The following is a 20319-nucleotide window of genomic DNA, read 5'->3' as shown; positions in this document are numbered from 1 at the left end:
AGGATGCGTAAACCATGATAAATAGCATACATTTAAGAAATATTAGCTATAGCAGTTCTAAGTGGCCCTGCATATGTAAAGACAATCTGGTCATTCTAGTCCCTCACCACTCTCCTGCCCCTGCTAAGCTTGGGTTTCCATAATTGCTCCCATCAAAAGTAAGCTTCAATAAACTTTGTGGTGGAGGGGGGTCCGAACACCCCTGATCCGAGTTTTGGTAGCACCTAAGGACATCACATTCTTTAGATTAACCAAAAGATCAACTTCTTAAATCCTCCATCCATCCTTTCTTGCAGCCAGTTAACACCATAATATATGTTTGCTCTTTTTTAAGACCACATCAAAGGACAGAGACTCCCTTTTAAAAGTTCTACGATTTTGCTCCTTCCAGATCTCCCACATTATTGCTCCTCTTGCGATCTTCCATATTGTCACACCTGTCTTTGGTAAATCAGGAGTAGAGAGGTGTGTGATAATGCCCATCACCGATTGAGGCAAAGGTAGACTAATACCCAAAATACAAAAGAACCATCCCCAAATCATGTTTACAAAACGGCAATGCAAGAATCAGTGATCACCAGATTTTGCATCTTCTTTGCATATCAAGCAAGCATTTGGTAATACCTTTCCCCTTTTGAGCAGATTATCAACGGTTATGATATTGTTCTAAGCCACAAGCCAGATGAAGCTTGAGCTTTACGAAGGATGGGCCATTTCCATATATGAGAAACTTGTGGTAAAGTCCACCACCATCTATCATGGAAGAGTAATTTGTTGGACAATTTAACGGAGAATGTCCCATCTTTTTCAATCTCCCAGATGATCTCATCTACTGAGTTTGAAGGGATCTATACTTCATTTAATAATTGAAGCAACGAGGTATACTGATGGATAAGTTCATCATGAAACCTATTGTAAGGGAGGCAAATGTTCCAAGTAAACTCGTTACCTACTCCTTCAAAAAGCTCAGAAATTCTAGCATTCTGGTTGCTCACCTTATCAAAATTTTTTGGGAATTTAATCTTCAGCAGGTATTCTCCAATCCATTTTTGATGCCAGAAAAAGATCTGAGTACCATCTTGAATGTTCCATCTGAAGTTCCTCGCTATGAGTGGCTTGCTAAGATAAATAGGCTTCCAGAAAATAGAAGCATCATTACCACGACCACATCCTAGCCACACACCTTGTCTATCCAGCCCATATTTGGCCTCAAGGATTTTGAACCAAAGCTAGTCCTTGAAGAGAAAACTTCTCCACCACCATTTACACAAAAAGGCTTCGTTGACCAAATTTAATTTTTTGATCCCCAAACCTCCATCACTTTTAGGCGTGCATACTTTATGCCATCTAAGTAAATGGTATTCGCGTTTTTCCCCAAAAGACCCCCATAGAAAGTTCCTCATTATCCTTTCCACTATTTTAGCCATTAATCGTGACACCTGCTAGATAAACATCTGATAGATAGGTAGATTTGACAAACAAGACTGAAGAAGTGTGGCCCTACCTCCTAGAGATAAGTACTTTGGTTTCTAAAGATATAATTTATATTGAACCGTGTGGATAACCTTATACCAAACTGACACCGACAGCCTCCTACTCGAAATAGGTAGCCTAGATAAGTGATTGGGACTTGATTAATTCTGTATCTTGCCACCTCAGCGAGCTCATGTATAGTATCCTCATCATAATTAATACCTCTCAATGAGGTGTTATTAAAATTTACTTTCATGCCGAATGCAACCTCACAACAGTTCAAAAAGGTGACGACATTCTGAATCTAGGATAGCTCTGCCCCACAAAAGATGAGCGTGTCGTCTGCGTATTAAAGATGCGAGATAGAAGATTCCAAATTATTGACTTTAAAACCTTCAAAATTACCTATATATTAATATTTCTAATCATCAAACTGAAACATTCTGCATATAGGTGAAAAGAAAAGGAGACGAAGGATCCTCTTGGCGAATATCCCTCGATGCTCTGAAGTAGTCAGCAGGGCTTTCCTTGAACCGAATCGTAAAGTGAGCTGATGACAGATAACCAAAGATCTAATGCTCTACTTCTCCCCAAAACCCATCATTCTCATAATTTCTAAGAGTACCCCCCACTCCACTTTATCATAGTTTCTATATCCAGTTTATCACCACCCCTTAAGTTTGTCTAGAGACTTTTGAATGGATACATTCTTGCACCACTAGAATGCTATCCATAATATGACGATCTTGAATAAAAGCACCTTGAGGACCAGAGATAACCATGTGTAACACAATTTTCAGTCTATCCACCAGAATCTTAGGCACTATGTTATATAAACTAGAGAGCAAATTATTTGGTATGATCTCTGTCAATTAAGCAATAATTGATTTTTTAGGAATCAAGGCAATATAAGTGGAGTTAACCCCTCTGAACAACTCTCCACATATGAAGAATTCTTTCACCATCTGCAGAAGTTCCCCTTTTGTCAACTCTCGAAATTTTTGGAAGAACATCAAGGGGAAGACATTCGGAACCGGTCCCTGGTCATTAGCTAAAGAAAACAATGCCTTTTTCAACTCCTCCATAGATACATCTAACTCCAACTGGATTTTGGACTCTTGAGGCAGACATCTGAAAGGCACACAATCTAACCTTGGGGTAAACCTAGCTTTATTAGAGAAGGCCTTTTTAAAGTGCTCGACTACATCAGCAATCATAGCCTCACTATCCTCAGGACCCACACCCGAGATGTGCTACCTGATATATCATTATGCCTTTTACAAGTACTTGCAATGCCATGAAAGTACTTAGTGTTACGAGCCCCCTCTTTTAGCCATTTACACCTGGATCTTTGTTTCCAATAAATCTCTTCTGACCTTCTAAGGTCCAACAAAATTTTAAGTTTAGCATTCTTTTCACACAACAGTTCATCAGTGATGATGCCCTGTTGTTGAATATTAAGATCCAAAATTTATATATCCAACAACACTTCCTCTATTTTAGACTTCACTGAGTATCTTTTGTCTCGCTTCCAAGCAATCAACTTATGTTTTATATTAATCAATTTTTTATGAAGTTGAAAGTCTATCGTCCCAAAGGTAATTGTATTAGTCCATAAGGTTCGGATCAAATCAACATCCTCATGTTCCTCCAGCCACCCTATTTCCATTCTGAAAGGTTTAGGGCCAACAATAGTAAACTTTGAAAGGAGTATGATAGGGGTATGGTGTGAAAAAAGCCACGGTAAAGTCCAAACTACAGCCAGGGGAAACATATCTACCCAATTCACCGATACTAGAAACCTATCCAATTTAGACATGGAGAGATTTGAAGTACTGTTGTTGGACCAAGTATATATTGTCCCCGAAATAGGAAGATCAAGCATAGAATTTCCTTTAAATGAACCCCCATTAAAAAGCCTTATAGACGAATTTAAGGGAGTCCCAGAGAGAGACTCATCAGGCCATCTGATCAAGTTAAAATCACAACCCAAAACGAGCGGATAATGTAAATCATTGAGAACTTTTGTCAACTCATTAATAAAAGATTCTTTTAAGGCAGGTAAGTTCGGTTCATACACATTCACCAAGCTCCAAAAAGACGCCACAGTAAGCCCATTGAAACCTAAAAGTAAAAACCTATATTTAAAATAGAAGTAAAAGACTGTAGAATCAAAGGATCCCATAAAAACCATAAGCCCCCAGAGGCACCAATAGAGTCTATCCCAAAAAAGTCAATTGCCTCAGGGCCCCAAACTTCCTTAACCCCCGAGACAGTGGATTTGGGCAGTTTGGTCTCCTGCAAAATGGTCTAAACTTCAAAACTAAAAACAAAACATCTTTCTTACGTTTAGGGTCGATAAGACCCTTTACATTCCACAAAATGATATTCATTAAAAAGTATTTTTAGAAGATGAACTTGGACCTTCAACGCAAGGGCCGAAGTAGACTTCTTCAATCATCAACACCTCCTCCAGAGCTGAATCTCCCGAATAAGTAGGCTCAGAAGAAAAGACCCCATTGCTGATTTCAAACACCTCTGTGTCGTCCATGGATACGCCTTTTGGTGGTGCCCTCTTTTTGATGATGCCCATGGATGCCAAATGAGCTGAAGAGCGTCAGTCTTGAAGAGTCTTCCTCGCTTTCTCCTTCTTCTTTGCAGTTGAGATATCACCTTTAGCTATCTTACCCTTCCTCGAACTCATAGTGGCTTTTATAGGGGTGCTACAATCCTAGAAACCTCTTTCGACTTGAAACTAGCCATTGGATTAACATGAGTTCTTGCCTTCTTACGAGCTTTAATCTTGTCAAATAAGACCCCCACCATCTTTCCCACCTTGGATAAGATAACCAAAGCATGATGGGGAATCGAGTTAATAGATTGGGTCTCCTAGGCCCCCACTATAGCCAACTCTGGATCAAAAAAGGCCTCCTCCTGAAAAGCCTCCAGAGGGACGAATTCACCATGACCGTCTTCTTCAATCTGTTGTAAGTTCAACACCTCCACCCCCAAATCAGGTTTGATAACCGTAACCGCTAGTGGGTCTACATCTAGAGGATCAAAACGTTTCACGTGAATCTCCCTCCATAAAATCTTTCTTTAAATCTTCACTCCCATGAAAATCTCCCATAAAAATCTGTTTCACATCTTTAACTCCCCATCCATATCCCACATAAATCTCTCTAGATCCAACAAATAAACTCCTTTCCAAATTTTTTTTTTTTCTCTCTCATAAATCCTATTTGTAAGAAATTTCTCTACCCCACACGTGATTAACCATTTCTCATTATTTTCTTTCTAATTATCTAACAATCATACCAAAATAATCTTTTCCCATCATTCTCTTTCTAATTATCAATCAATACCAAAAAAGGATCATGGAGTCCTACAAACTAAGAAATCCATTCAAGCCCATCCTAAATAAAATAAAAATTCATTTTTAACTCCTATATGATTACCCTTAAAACCCAGTCCCAACAATAAATAAAAAACAAAAATAAACAAAATAAAATAAATATCTTGGATGCATTTGCATCAGAGAGAGAAGGAAAGAGACTTTTCCTCTAATGGAGTGTGGTGTAGGGACTTTTCCTATAAGATATTTAGGACTGGCTTTATTTGACTAATAGAATGGTGGCATTATGGGATCCAGTAATTCAACGAGTGCAGTATAAGTTAGATTCTTGGAAATATAGGTTATTACCCTTGGGGGGACGATTTACCTTGATATAGGAAACCCGTGCTTTTATCATCTGATTTTTGTGGTCCACTAAGTGCATGACAATGGGGGCAATAATAGGTGACGTATTGGAAGTCCTCTTTCTTTGTGAATCCTGTACAATTAGATATTCTCTTTTCTTGATAATTGAAGGAATAAAGATAGAAAACATTCGAGACATCCAATTTTATTTATTGCAAATTGAGGAAACATCCATGGATATACACCAATCCACAAGCTCCATCAGGAAATATCAGAACTTGCACGAGGCACATGCTCCGCACATTTCTATATTGTAGAGTCAAGATGATAAAACACCAAAAAAAAAAAAAAAAAAAAGTTCCAAAAAGCCAAAATCCCTTAAATTTGAAGATAAGAGATTATTGTTCCAATGAAGATAATAATATTCAAAGCAAGAGGCATTCTCTATTTATTTACACGTGCATCGAGAGTTGGGATGAGCATAAGACTTTGGTTAAAAGGAGGATTTTCTTTTTCAATTAGATTCGCTGTTATAGATTTTCTGATGAAATTTCCATTGGAAGCAATATGGGAACGAAGAGATTGAATTGAAATAGTAGTCAGTGAACTCCCACTTTGTAAGAAACCCCCACAATTGGTAACCCTATCTTAAGTCACTCCCTCCATAGGACCTACTCTAGTAGAATGCTACATGCCCCCATCCTTAACTGTAGCCTAATATATTTAGAATAAATATAACCCATATTCGTCTAAGAAATCAACTGATGCAATACTCTAAGAATCAAGCACAACGAAAATATTTCAAAAAATACTCTACTGTGAGCACTTAAAAAGAAAAATTCGAGGTACTTTGGACAGTTTATTTCTCGCTCGACCCTAGAACACAGAGATCAAAAAAAAAAGCCAAACAAAAATGTGGAACATATCATGAACAAAGATAGCTAATGATTTGGTCAGAAATCTAAGTAGTGAAGATCTCATTAAAAAAGACCACCCAAGCAATGAAAAAAAATTCAGAGACTTCTCCAAAGTCAGAATAGCAGTCACCATGGTTCATTTGGCAGTTGCTACATATGAGAGCATAACACTGTGTAGGTTCCTCTCCAACAAGCATGGCAGTAATCCGAGCAATCCAAACCCCATTACCAGAAAACATTCTAAACGTTGTGAGCCTTGTACCGTCCTGCCTGAGGTACACTTCGAGGCCAACTACCTACTCCTATAGTAAGCAGATTCTGTATGCAAGAACAACCACTACTAACATAGCAATGACATAGAAAGGGAACAACTACTACTAACATAACAATGACATTAAAAATAGCGATCATAACAATGACATAAAAAAGGGCAGAGCGGAACATATAGAGCGACCTATGGGAGAGAACAGAGGAACATAAAGAGTGACCGAAGGGAAGGGGCAGAGAGGAACATAGAGAGTGACCTATAGGAGGGGTAGAGAGGAACATAGAGAGCGACCTATAGGAGTGTAGAGAGGAATGTAGAGAGCGACCTATGGGAGGGCAGAGGGCAAAGAGGAACATAGAGAGTGCCCTATGGGACGGCAGAGGAGCTTAAAAAAGAGAGAAAGGTTCCAATGAGAGAGGGAAAATGAGCTAAAAAAGGAGAGAAAGGTTCCAATGAGAAAGAGTTATAGACAGAGAAAGGTTTAGAGGGCAGGTTAGGCATATGGGGGAGAGAGAAGACATACACTCCTCCAATGAGATAGAGTTACAGAGAAAGATTCAGAGGGCAGGTTAAGCATATGGGGGGGGGGAGAGAGAGAGGGCACATGCTCCTCCAATGAGAGATAGAGTTATAGAGAAAGGTTCAGATCGTAAGTTAGGCATATGGGGGAGAGAGAGGGTGTTACACATAAATAGAAATAAGTTAGGCATATGTTGGGGAGGGGGGGGGGGGGGGGCATTACATAGAAATTAGAAAATTGGTTAGGCATATGGGGGAGAGAGAGGGCAAATGCTCTTCCAATGAGAGAAAGAGTGGCAGTTTACTTCAGAGGGAGGACAGAGGGTGTTACATAGAAATAGAAAATACATTAGGCATATGGGGGATAAAGAGGGCAGACGCTCCTCCAATGAGAGAAAGAGTGGCATGTTACTTCATAGGAAATAGATATGGGGTGAGAGAGGGTGTTACACGGAAATAGGAACTAGGTTAGGCATATGGGGAGAGAGAGGGCAAACACTCCTCCAATAAGAGAAAGAGTTACAGATAAAGGTTCAGAGGGCAGGTTAGGCATCAGGGAGAGAGAGGGCAGACGCTCCTCTAATGAGAGATAGTTACAAAGAAAGGTTCTGAGGACAGGGTAGGCATATGGAGGAGAGAGAGGGCATTCCACAGAAATAGAAATTGGTTAGGCATATAGAGTGGGTGGGGGGAAGAGAGGGAGTTACACTGAAATAGAAATAGGTTAAGCATATGGGTCTAGAGAGGGCAGACGCTCCTCCAACGAAAGAAAGAGTTAGAGAAAAAGAGAAAGGTTAAGAGGGCAAATGCAACCCTTAAAGGCCTTATGAGAGCTTGTATGAACATTGTATATAGTGAAACATAAACTCGGTGGGAGTGTGGTCTTCTTGTGGATTATACTAGGAAAATATAATTTGCCGATACTCGGACTAGGCTTGACGTACTAGGCTAGCCGAGTTGGAAAAACCCAAGGTACCTGGGCATAATGATATATCGAGGAGGGTTTAGTGGGTTAGCCCTTGATGAGATCGAAGTATGCCCGGATGAGAGCCAAGGGACTGTGTGACCATTGTATGTGATGAATAGTCTATAGAGACATGACTAAAACCTCATCGTTGTATCATCACACTGCATGTACATAGATAGTCGTACTGACATAGTAATCCACAATTGAGGGTGAAGTATGTTCATGTGCGAGAGATTACCCCTATGTACTATAAAGTCAAGGTTGTATCATAGTCTAGCGGATTATAATTTGTTTCTAGGAAAGAACCTGAAATCCACAGACTATGATTATGTCCTCCAACCAATTGATTGACTTTGGCGGTCTAATTATGAGCCCATGCAATAAATTGTGAGTCATGGGAACTGCTGGGTCAGTTTGCGAAAATTAGTATGGATCATGGTCCACAGTTGAAGGTAGAGTGCTCATGTGCGTTGATTAAATCCTAGACCTATTTGGATTTGATTTCTATCAAAATTAATTTAATTTAATTAACTTTATGTTATTTGATTTATAGAATATTTATTTGAAATTTTTATGAATCTTCTGATTTTTTTATTTTGTCATTTGGATATATAAATCAAGAGAAATTCATTTCTAAAGTATTAAATAAACTAAGAGGTTTGAAAAATATAAAAATCAATTTTTATTATTTCTAAAATATGTGGGACCCTCCATAATTATTGGAGGTTCATTTAAATCACATAGGACAATTGGATAGGGCCCATGAGTAGTCACCAAAGGGTGGCACGCCCGACCCATAAGAGCTTACCTTTTCTTGCTAAATATTGTAAGAGGCACATGCTAGTTAGCTTTTTTTTTGTGGAGAGAAGCCTACTCACAATAAATGAAAGAAATATGTAGTTTTAGAAAATCTTGAAAATAAAAAAGGTTTGATTGAGAAATAAGGAATGAATATTTTCTATTAAAGAAAGTAAAGAAATATTTTTTTTATTTAACTTATTTGATGGGAATAGATTTAAGAAGAGGATAATAAGATTCTAGTACATTCCTTAGCATCTTCATGGTAGATATAAGAAATCAATGACTCACATCTCTCGTCCCATAAGTTTTCTTAGATCGACGGTCAAGATTTGCTCCCACAATTTTATGGCAAACCCTAATGTATTAAAATTCTATAAATTGGAGCATTCTCTTCCCTTGTCTCTACACCTCTTACTTACTCTCTCTTCTCTCTCTAAAATAGAATCTCTCTCTAGCCTCTAAGGGGCACGCCCCACATAGGTTATTCTCTCTCATACGAGTCCTTTAAAAAATAGCATTTTCCAATGGATTTTTGTGCACTTCAATTCTACGTTATAAGGTATCAACTTCATTTGAACTTTTTTCAACTTTATACAAGTAATATAGAATGGAAAAGTATACAATGAGATCATTTATTTTTTGGTACAAAGTAGTCACAATTAATCTTGATCATGAATGTAAAATTAGATGGCTGTATTTATTCCATTGACCAAGCTTAAACTTCAAAATAACTTTTTCAAACTCTATCGCTCACCTCCACTATCAGATTTCGTCTCAGGTAATTGTAAGTAATTGTTACTTCTGTGGTAGTATCCACTCCTACCGCTTATACCCCCAGTTAACACTTTTAAGAAGTAACTGCCTAATCTAATGAAAAAACGGGTAAGGCCTGTCTTCCCCACTGAAATTACCCAAATGTCATTGTATACAACCTTATATTGAATTCATTCATAAATCATCCGTTACATGTTCCTACAGGTGCATGGTGTCTAGCTAGTCAGAGTATTTTAAGGCACCACAATTTTGTTAATCTAAACCTTAGCCTAGCCTTAAGTCTCATAAAAACAGATTTTTATCAGTTTTCGGTTAAATGATACTACACGATGAGTCTTTTAACTAAGGAAGTATCTATACAATATGGTCCTGCCGGACAGCATTACATTACCTAAGCTTACTGAGGCTTTAAACGGAGATGACGTAAGCTGACAACGTCATCCACCAATACGTTACTAAGAAATACTTTTTTGGTTGTTCCCAACTTGCCCATATGTTTTAAATTAAAGGAAAAAGTTTTATATAAAGTTGCAATGCTAAAATGTAGAATCACATATGCACTTCAAAAATCTATCAGAAATGTTGTTGTAATGTTGAAAAGGTTTTTTAATTAATGATCTCAACATCAAGATCTATGAATATGAAAAAAAAAAGGTTTTGAATCCCGAAAATAATGCATCTTGCAACACATTATCTAGACCGTCAATTTTCAAGATTTTCATATATTTATAGATCTACTTGATTTTAACTATTTTTAGAATTTAAAATTTTCTTATTAGGTCTGAAAATAGATTTTAAGATAATACTAAGCATTTTTTACACAAAATTACATATTATGATAGAATTTTATGGTGCGCCTTAATTGGATTGTTTAAGGTTGCAACCTTATAGAAACCGCATCCTAAATTAAAAGACCATGGAGTATTATGAGTATATAAAATGCTTTATTATACGAAAAATTGTTTCATGTGGGCTGGACCACATGGCTGCCTATGCGGTCCAAAAAGTGTAAAGCATCCATCTTAAAGATGGATGCAAGTGGGTGTTTGATCTAACAATAATGGAAACTAACATTTGGAATGGAAACTAACAGTCCAATATTTTCTTATTAGAATTGTTACTGTTAATTTTTGAAATTTATTTATTTATTTTTATTCATGATCTCCATGTTAGAGATTACAAGTCCATTAAAAATTAAATACTAAAATCCATCTCAAAATAGATTTTTCAAGAGGCCCGCATTTCTACGTATGCGGGCTTGGCCACTTAAAAACCAGGTCCTTATTATATTACTAAAATATTTGATTAGTTTCATAATTTATTTAAAATAGGCACCATATAGAAAATAAATTTGCAATATTAAATATATTTTGAAGATTTAATAAATATGTCAATATTTTATTTAAAGGTGATAAACTACATATAAAATGCTAAATTTTCAAACTTATAATTAGATAAATTCATTTCACGAGCACAATGTTAAAATATCATCTTAAATATGTGGTTAATAATTGGTTTACTTTTAAGTATAAAGTCAAAATTTCGAGCAAAGCAAACTTTTTAATCGTATTTATAGAATTTAGGAATCTAATGTTAATCTCCCTTTTCCAAAAATATGAATTTTTGATAACTTTAGTTCCTTACAATAAGCGACTTACAACTAATAGTTTTCGGCTGCTTTGAGTCCTTATAATGATTAAAAGGCCCGCAGTTCTACTAATAGTTAGGTGCTATATGAATTTCTTACAATGAGCGGTATGAAAGTATTTTGGGGAAAAATGAAAAATATGAAAAATGGAACATGAGCGTAAAGCGTATAATATAGGGGAATTTTTAAATACTACTAACTATATGGGGTATTACTTAATAAAATGATAAATTCTTAAAATTTGAATTAATAAATTTAAGTGCGTTTAAAATTATAATTATAAATTTAAAATCATAGCTGAGATATATTATTAAATTTATATAGGGAATACACATGTTACTCACGTTTTCAATTAGGGCAAATTACAAAAAACCCCAAGACCAAAATTATTATGAAATTTACCCCAAAACACTGTTTCCTAGCAAATACCCGCAACCACCCTAAAGCCAAAAAAAAATTGATAGCTACAGCAGTGGATCAAGCGCTCCGACACTGTGTAAGTGCGCTTCAGCTATGGAACACTCTGAAGTCACAACGCTCTAGCATTATGTACATGTGCCCTGATAGTAGATTAGGCGCTCTGGCACTTCGTAAGTGCGCTTCGGTAGTGGAACACTTTGGAGTCCCAATGCTCCGGCACTGTGTATGTGCACTCCGACAGTGGATCAAGCACTCCAAAACTGCGCAAATGTGCTCCGGCAGTGGAATACTGTGGAGTCACAGTTCTCCGACACTGTGTAAGTGCGGTCTGGCAGTGGAGCACTCTAGAATCACAGCGCTCCAGTATTTTGTAAGTGCGGTCTGGCAGTGGAACACTCTAGAGTCCCAGGGCTCCGACATTGTGTATGTGCGCTCCGGCAGTGCCGCACTACGTAAGTGCGCTCCGGCAGTGGATCCAATACTCCCGCACTACGTAAGTACGCTCCGGCAGTGGAACACTCTAGAATCACAGCTCCATCACTGTGTAAGTGCAGTCCGGTGGTGGAACACTCTAGCGTCCCAGGTCTCTAGCGATGTGTGAGAGCTGTCCGGCAGTGGATGATGTGCTCTGACACTGTGTAAGTACACTTTGGTAGTGGAGGAATTGCTTCGGCATTGTGTAAGTGCGCTCAGGCAGTGGAACACTCTGGAGTCACAGCTCTCTGGAATTGTGTATGCGCGCTCTGGCAATGGATCAAGCGCTCTTGCATTACGAGGTTCGCTCTAGCAATGTGCTCCGAAAGTTAACGTGAAATTTGGCCAAATTGATTTTTGTTTACGTGAAGGGCATTTTTGTTTAAAAAAATTGATTTTTTTTTTTTGGGGGATATTTACATAGAAAGTTTATTTTTGAAAAAAAAGTGATAGGAAAAAGTAGATCGGATAAAAGTTGCATAAAAAAAAAAAATGTAGTGTTGGGTTTTTTTTTGTGAATTTCCCTCCCAATTATCCATGACACTTTGCATAAAAGTACTCTTATCAATAAAATGTCAAAACTATGAATCTCAATTAATTATGATGTAACCTTTCAAAATGGAACTATCACTACTATCACTTATGATTTTTGAGATGTGTGCATACCTGTTTTTTATTAGTTATTGCACAGGTCCTATTAGGACCGTAGTACTTGGGACTACATATCTATTAGATCTATACTCCATATGACACTTCCCAATTAGGGGAAGAAGTACAAAGAGGCGCTAAAAGGTTCGGTACGTATAAAGCAGAGGCATTAATACCAAAAAAATAAAAAAAAGAAAAAAAAATTAAAATAACTATTAATTTTTTTCTATAATAATACACCGTCACTTATTACCTCAAGGAAATTTATTCCATCTCAAGTAAATTTATTCTTGCACGTGCCCTCGCCAGTTATACTGTAATCCATCCACTCACATACCACACGATAGAAAATGCACACGACGTACTAATGTTTTGGTTTGCTCCCTCCATCACCCTCCAATGATTCCGTGCATGGTGATGACACAAGTGACTATGAATTTTTTTCTTTTTTTTGGGTAAGTTAGTGGGGGAGAAAGCCCCCATCCGAATTTTTATTAATAAAAAAATAAAAAATACATTATTTTACAACACTAAAATAGAAAAAAAATATGACGGCCGGCACGCCAAATTGGTGCATCTAGAGCATCCGCTAACATGTTTGCCTCACGAAAGGTTTGAAGAATAAACCATATATGAGGATACAAGTGACTATGATTTTCTTTACGATTTGTGCACTTTCCCACGTGATCATGGTCGTGTATTTCGCTTTGGAGAGGGCTGGACAGGCACAACTTCAAATTGTTGGGCTCTTTCCAAGGATGAAATCGGTATGATCCGGAGGTCGTTTGAGATTTTTATTTATTTATTTGGTAAAATCATAGTTTCCATGAAATCTTGGGCATGCGCAGATTTAAGCATATGTAAAATTTGGTTTTAGGAACAATGCCATTTAGGTTCATTTCATAATTTGATGACTACATATTTCTCTCTCTAATTAAAACCTTTAATAGAAAATAATTCATGTATTATGTGAGAAACAAATTAGTACGTTTCATATTCTATTGTCAAATTTTGATTTAATAAATGGTGTGGTTTTTGTAAGGTGGCAACTTTAGACAATTCAATTAAGGAGCACCCCCAAAATTTATCATGATATGTTTATCTCGATGTCAAAATGATTAATTAGCTTGAAAATGTTATGCATCCATATAGCTTCCAAATAGTAGAAATCTATTTTACATGAAATACTTTTTTCAAGAAATAGATTTTTTGGGACAATGTACTTTTTATGAGACGTGCATTTCTAAGTATCCAAACGTCTTTTTAAAGGCTAATTAAATTCTTGATATCAGCATCAATCTTTCAAAGTTCTTGTCATCAACATCTAACATCTATGTTTCATTTCTAGTCCTAGGGAAATAATTTATTTTCTTTATATACAAAATAAAGTCAAAATTATATAGATAAACCGATGAACAACCCTTCAAAGGATTCCAAGAAACTTAAGGACGGGGCCACCACAGCCCAATGGCAGGGCCACAATAGGGCCAGCCCTGTTCGACCTTGCCCGTCCTTTCCCTCCCCTTTTTTTCATTTTACTTTTTCTTTTTGTGCCTAGCCGGGCTAAGGCTGGCCCCATAGAGACTAGGGCCGGGCTAGGGCCCAGGATGGCCCAGCTCATTGCCAGCTTTAACATCAAGTTACTTAGAAAGATGATGAAATTTTTTTTAAAAAAAATACCATAGATTTACACTTGCAAAGGGTGTTCACCAGAATGAATAAGCAAATGAACAGATGTTACATTTAAATAGTTACACTTGCAAAGGGTGTTCACCAGAATGAATAAGCAAATGAACAGATGTTACATTTAAATAGTTAACAAGGCAAACTATCTGATTCTCACACTCTCAAATCCACTTCCTCAAAGCGCTGGCTGCCAGTCCCCTTTTCCACCGCCGGTGTCGGCTGATGCTTCTCTCCCACTCCAAAACCACCACCTTCCATTTTCTTTCCGACACCTGGAAACCACGTGGGGTTGACTTCTGCCCTGAAATCCACCTCTGAAGGCGGCACCTTCCCACATAAGGCTTCTCTCAGGTTGTTCAGGGTCCCCTTATCGTATGGGTTTGTTCTTCCAATGTGACGCAACCTGAAGTTCTCATATGCCGTCTAAATATACCACGACAGAGACAGAGAGAGATTCTTAGTTTTCATAATAAAACCTTGCTTCACATTACACAAAAATGAAACTGAAGATGTCATGTTGTAGGCTCCGCCATCCTAACTATCTAAACTTGAGCCTCTATTTATAAGTTAGTATTAGTATTGAAAGAGATAAAAGCAACCTACCTGATTTATGGCGATGAGGTATAAATGAAAGGTAGTAAGGCCCCCGAGGAACCAGATTATGACAAAGCTGAAAAGCGAGAGAGCGACGGTTTCAGGCATGCGACCCATCACATTAAATAAACCTGCATCAGTTTCCGACATCCTCTCTTTGATGGCTGCCCAGCAGAATGCAGATATGTAGAGGTAGAGCAGCAAAGCCGATGATAGGAAGGCCAAGTAATGCTTGTGATTTCGCTGCAATCATGTGAATTTATCCATCAGCTGCCACCATAATAAATAGAGAATGATCTCAAGATAGAACAGTGCTTGTAAGATTAGAGCGCAATTAGCGCGTCAGATAATCTCAAATTAGAATCTACAACAATTAGTATTTTTCTCTAGAACAACTCAAATACTCATGGGAAAGGTGCTGGGGGTCGTACTAGTAGCACCCCACACCCTAGTCATCACGTTCTAGTTTCCATTCCTGCTAACATCACCTTACTTACACTTTCAAAAAACTAACTCTGAAACTATTTTAAAAAATAAGTAACTCTTCCCCACTAAATTACCCAAAAAAGAAAAACTCAAATACTCATGTAACGACTATTTAACTCATCCAAGCACTGAATTCTAGAATATTCTAAGTTTGCAAATGTGTCACTATTGTTTGTGATCTTCGTTGGGGTTCACCCTACCTGGAGCAAAATCGTGTTCCAGGTGGCGGTAATTGGGCTGTCATAATTCCATTAAAGTTTTATTTCTTCAGCAATATATAATACTTAAAGAGCTTTTGTAGATCATGATCGACCCGATAGAATCAACAGGGCCGACGGTTGATTTGGTTCAAGGTTTTTGGGTCTGCAACCAAGACTTGCCCATATGAGATTCTTGGAATGGTGTATGAAAGCACCAGTTAATCTCCTGTATGGTTATAAACAGCTTTTGGGACATCAACAACTTTCCCTGCATAAATTTGTGAAGGACTTTTGAATGGAGTAGAGTCTCCTCTTGTGCAGTCCATTTAGACATGACATAGTCTGCAAAGCTGTTTGTATCCATTATTATTTTGCATAGCAAAATGTGGCCAAAATTCCCCTTGCTTACCCATATTTAAAACTGTTTTCTTGAGACAGATAGCTACACTCACCAGTCCAATGCATTGGCCCACCCAAGGGCAGTGGTGGTCGAACCTTTCGACGCAGTTATCACAGATAGCGCAATGGCAGCTCCTAGGTGGTCTAAATATCATACAAATTGTACAGTATTTCATCTTCGTCTCCATCCCATTTGCCTCGACTCTCCTACTCTTCATTCTCCCATCTTCTCTTAACAACTCTGATGACAAAGGACTCTCTTCATTTCTTGGAATGATACCCGGATCGGTTCCACCTACCAAGAACAAGCTGAAGAGGACCTGAGTATATTATTGAACAATTAGCCCATTATCATGGTTTTAAAGCTCTAAAACCAGTTGAATTCAGCCTTGAGAAGAGAAATTAGTATTTAATATCACATGTAAGTAAAAGAGTAATGACCACTATCGGGAAGTACGGACAATTGATGAAAGGATCACGGCAAAGGTGATGATGAGAGCCGAATCACTTGAAAAATTCTGACCCACATACATGCAGAAGACCAAAGTAGAAATTGCAATGGAAACTGTAGTCAGCACCAACCCTCTTGGGTCAGGGCCGCAAACAAGCCGTCCTCCAAACAAAAATATCTGCAAAATATAAAAAGACAAAGACTTGATAACATTGAGCTGGAAAAAATCTCAGCATAGATTCAATGGGGTAGATTACATATATTATGAGCATGTGTGCCATGAATTTGAAGGTGTACATTCAAGTGTGTGCAAAGGCTGTGCACACTGGTGCGAATTGTGAAGACTTACCATGTAGATATTGATTAAAACAAGAGCAAAAGTGGGCAATTTTCTCAACATACATTTTTTCCAGGCCAGACTTGATGAAGTCTAGTTACTCCTACAGCTCTCCCAAATGTTATGGTGGGCGATCTCCGAGAACTGAAAAGTGCTTGATTTCTATTTTCTGGGAATGATTGCTGAGAAATTGTGTCAAACCCCATTACATTGTCATGTGTTGGGGGCTCAATATCTCGGCCGTCTTCCACCGTAACATGGATTTCAGGTGGGTTGCTCTGGATTTCAGGTGGATTATTCTGTGCATCTTTCACTTCATTTATGGAGGCCATCTTGTGATTTAAGAAATCAAGCGCTGCTTGCTAGTTAATCCTCTCAATCTTGCTTGGCTACAAAAGATGTCAATTGCATAAATGGAGAAAATTAAGAATTGGATGTAGTGAAAAATGGAAAATAAAAAGACACTCACCCATTGACTGTTTTATGTCAATTGCATAAATGGAGAAAATTAAGAATTGGATGTAGTGAAAAATGGAGAATAAAAAGACACTCACCCATTGACTTTTTTTTTTGCATATTCCATCTCTTTCTTTTCATTATGCTATTCACAACATGTTGACAATACTGATCAAATGAATAACGGTACTCCCATAAGCTTTGGGTGGAGAATTTAAAAAATGAATGACTGAAGGTGCTCCAAAAATTACTAATGGGAATTGATAATTTAAAAATTTGTAAATAAATCATAAGTTAAAAGGTAGAAAGCAAGTAAAAGGGATTTGAGAAACAGAGTGAAATAGAATTTCACAATATGGAGGTATAAGTCAATAAAGGAGCAGATCTTATATTATTTACTATAGATCACCCATGGCAATTAGTAAATAGGAGAACACTTAATTGTACCAAGCAAATTTTTTTTTTTTATGCTTTAATTGTGCCAAGCAATACATTTTGTCAACTAGATATTCATTGAGATTATGGAAGGACTTCTATTTAGATACAAATACCTAAAACGAAGGAAATGGTTCATATAAGGCCAAGGCAAAGTAAGGCTGCCCTAAAATTGCATTTTCTGGTGGGTATTTGAGACACGGCTTTAGTTATTAACGTAAAACCCTTACACTAATCACAAGCAAATGGGAAATCCATTGCATTTAGGGCCGGGCAGCCAGGCTCAGCCCAAAACAAATTAGGGCCTGGGAGTTGGGCTAGAGCTAGTGCTGACCTGGTCTGGCCTTTTTTTCTTATTTTTTTATTTGTTATTTTTATTTACTTGTGGTCCAGCCCTGCCCGAACAAGGCTAAGGCGAGGCCTAGGCCGGCCTAATGGGGACAAGGAGTGGGCCATGGCCAGGGCTGGCCCGACCCAAGCACAGCTCGTTGCCACCCGGTTCCCTCCCAACCGCTAAAGGTCATAGGATAGTGGCCACTAGCAATGGTGTGATGGTGAAGTAACCGCCATTCCACTACATGCGCAATCTCAGTGAAATATCTGATCCAAGGTTGAGGAGGGAACACTGGTGTAAGGATGAGGTTTCTATAGGCCTAGGCTTTATGAAAACAAAATAAATCTTTAACTCAAATCTCTATCCGTAAAGTACTTTCAATAACAGAAACATCTATGATGACTCTAAAATCACTTTCCAACACCGACAATAAAATTTGAAACTAAAAAAATGGTACAGATCTTGTGGATTTGAGGACACTTATTTTTAAAGCAAAATGAATGGTTTGGATAATTTGTTTTAACATACACTATTTTTAGAGCTTGAAACCCTAAATTCTTTTTACAGCCATAATGTTCAAGTCGAGATGATCAATGTAAAGGTTTTCCAAGTCGAGATGAGTCACGAAGTGAGGATTTACTTACTTTGATAAAGCAGCAGCCTTATCAAACCATTTTCCCTTATATAATCCTTTTCTAAATCCAAAACCTTATCTACCAACTAAGAATTGAGAGACTCAAAAAGAGCTGTTTACCTTGTTACTAAAACAACTCGAAAATATTTGTTTTCATTCACAAGTGCTGACATTACATTTGGTTAAAAAGGCATATAATATCTTTAGAAGCATACTAAAACACTTATTTAAGATTTTTTATTTGAAATTACAACAGAATACTTATTTTCAAACATCTAGATCATAAATAATTTTCTTTAAAAATTGAAGAATTCCGGTACAAATTTGAAATTCCTTTTATTTATAGATTTGAATTTCTTTTTTTACTTTGGTTGCGGAGTTTTAAGATCACATCCTCAAATTTTGGCTTCTAAAGATATTTTGTAATGTAAAATTTGGGATCTAAAAGACAAGGTAAGTTGAGAATAGGATTGGGGTCGGTAGCACCACTTGTGTCTTCAACTAAGGTCTAGGTATCGATTCTCACCTAACGCATTTAAAAACTACTAACGATTTAAAAACTGGTAGCGGCCCGTCATCCCCAATGAATTACCCAAAAAAAAAGAAAGAAAAACAACAAGGTAAGTTTCGCCGATGAAGTAGATGGATAACATAGTCCCGCGGGAATAGGAAAGTGAGGAAGGGGTTGGGAAATGGAGGCTTGATCACTTGTTGTTACAGGGTTTCTTCTTCTTTTACTTGTTTTTATCTACTCTCTGGTTTTCAATTGAATGTAAATGACGATTAAATGAAGAGATTTGGAATGAATGAATGGATCATTACGCTTAAAGAAAAACGTCAATTCCTGTTTCTGTCTTCTATTCTTCCACTGATTTACTTCTTCGTTTCTTATTTCTCTTTATCAAGAATATGGGGGGATTGCAATATATATGGATTCGAAAAATGAAATAATGCTAAACTGAGTTACCGGATAGTTGCGATACAGGTCTTGAACTATCTACTTATCCGCTCCTCGTAGATTCTCTTTCTCTTCAACCTGAAACACTAACGGTATCTGTTCCTCGTAGATTGATTTTCTTTCTCTTCAACGTGAAACACTAACGGTCCTGAATACTGCCCCGACGGCTGGTTTCTTACAACTCTTACGAGAAATGGGTAAAAAATCAGGGTGAAATCCACTGTTCTAACCAAAATTTTAGAACCTCTATCGCTCTTTCTTTCTTTCTCTCTCTGAGAACCCTAATTGCAATGAGAGGCAGAAAGGGAAGATGGGTTAGAAATCCGGTGTTGGAAATTACCGGAAAAAGATTGGAGGTGATAGGAAAATAGTAGGAGAAGGAGAAAAACCTGATTGTTGAGAGTTGCGGGTGAAAGGGCATCGGTCCTTTGGATTTTTGAGAAATGCGAAAGGGCACGGGTCGTTTCAGAGGAAGGATTTTGAATTTTGAGTAAGAGTGAGCCAACGGTTTTTTGGCGCAAAAGTTGCCGTAATTAAAATGGTACCGTAACTAGATGATATTTCGAAGATGTTCCTTAATGTTGACTTATAAACTTCTCTTGTCATATGCTAATTGTTTTATTTTATTTTTTCCTTGTTTTTTTGACTTTCTAAAAAACCCCGTTACTATGCAGCCAAGCTTGTAAAAATGTGGGCCTATTAATAAATCTTTTTTTGAGATGGATTTTAAGACTTAATTT

At 37.5% G+C, this 20319-nt stretch overlaps 1 protein-coding gene and 1 long non-coding RNA gene across 2 annotated transcripts; both read right to left on the bottom strand.

Annotated features, from left to right (window-relative positions):
• Positions 1–3481: 3481 nt before the first annotated feature.
• Positions 3482–5767, bottom strand: LOC148783144 (uncharacterized). Its single transcript, XR_016050459.1, has 2 exons — positions 3898–5767; positions 3482–3771 (listed from the first exon to the last, which is right to left on the bottom strand). It is a non-coding gene; the product is annotated as an uncharacterized LOC148783144 (long non-coding RNA).
• Positions 5768–14295: 8528 nt separating this feature from the next.
• On the bottom strand, positions 14296–20095 carry LOC18445700 (putative protein S-acyltransferase 7). The gene is made up of 7 exons (XM_020674477.2): positions 19969–20095; positions 19589–19860; positions 16828–17151; positions 16436–16603; positions 16028–16294; positions 14899–15132; positions 14296–14718 (listed from the first exon to the last, which is right to left on the bottom strand). Exons 3-7 carry the CDS (start codon positions 17092–17094, stop codon positions 14449–14451), a joined length of 1206 nt encoding a protein of 401 aa, XP_020530136.1. The 5' UTR covers positions 17095–17151; positions 19589–19860; positions 19969–20095; the 3' UTR covers positions 14296–14448.
• Between the last annotated feature and the right edge of the window lie 224 nt (positions 20096–20319).

The sequence above is a fragment of the Amborella trichopoda genome, chromosome 2 (genome assembly GCF_054954075.1).
Source record: "Amborella trichopoda isolate Santa Cruz 75 chromosome 2, AtrichopodaSantaCruz75HAP2 v2.0, whole genome shotgun sequence".
In the NCBI taxonomy this organism is placed as follows: Eukaryota; Viridiplantae; Streptophyta; class Magnoliopsida; order Amborellales; family Amborellaceae; genus Amborella; species Amborella trichopoda.
The sequence above is the reverse complement of the archived record's forward strand: the minus strand, read 5'-3'. Positions and strand labels throughout refer to the sequence as shown.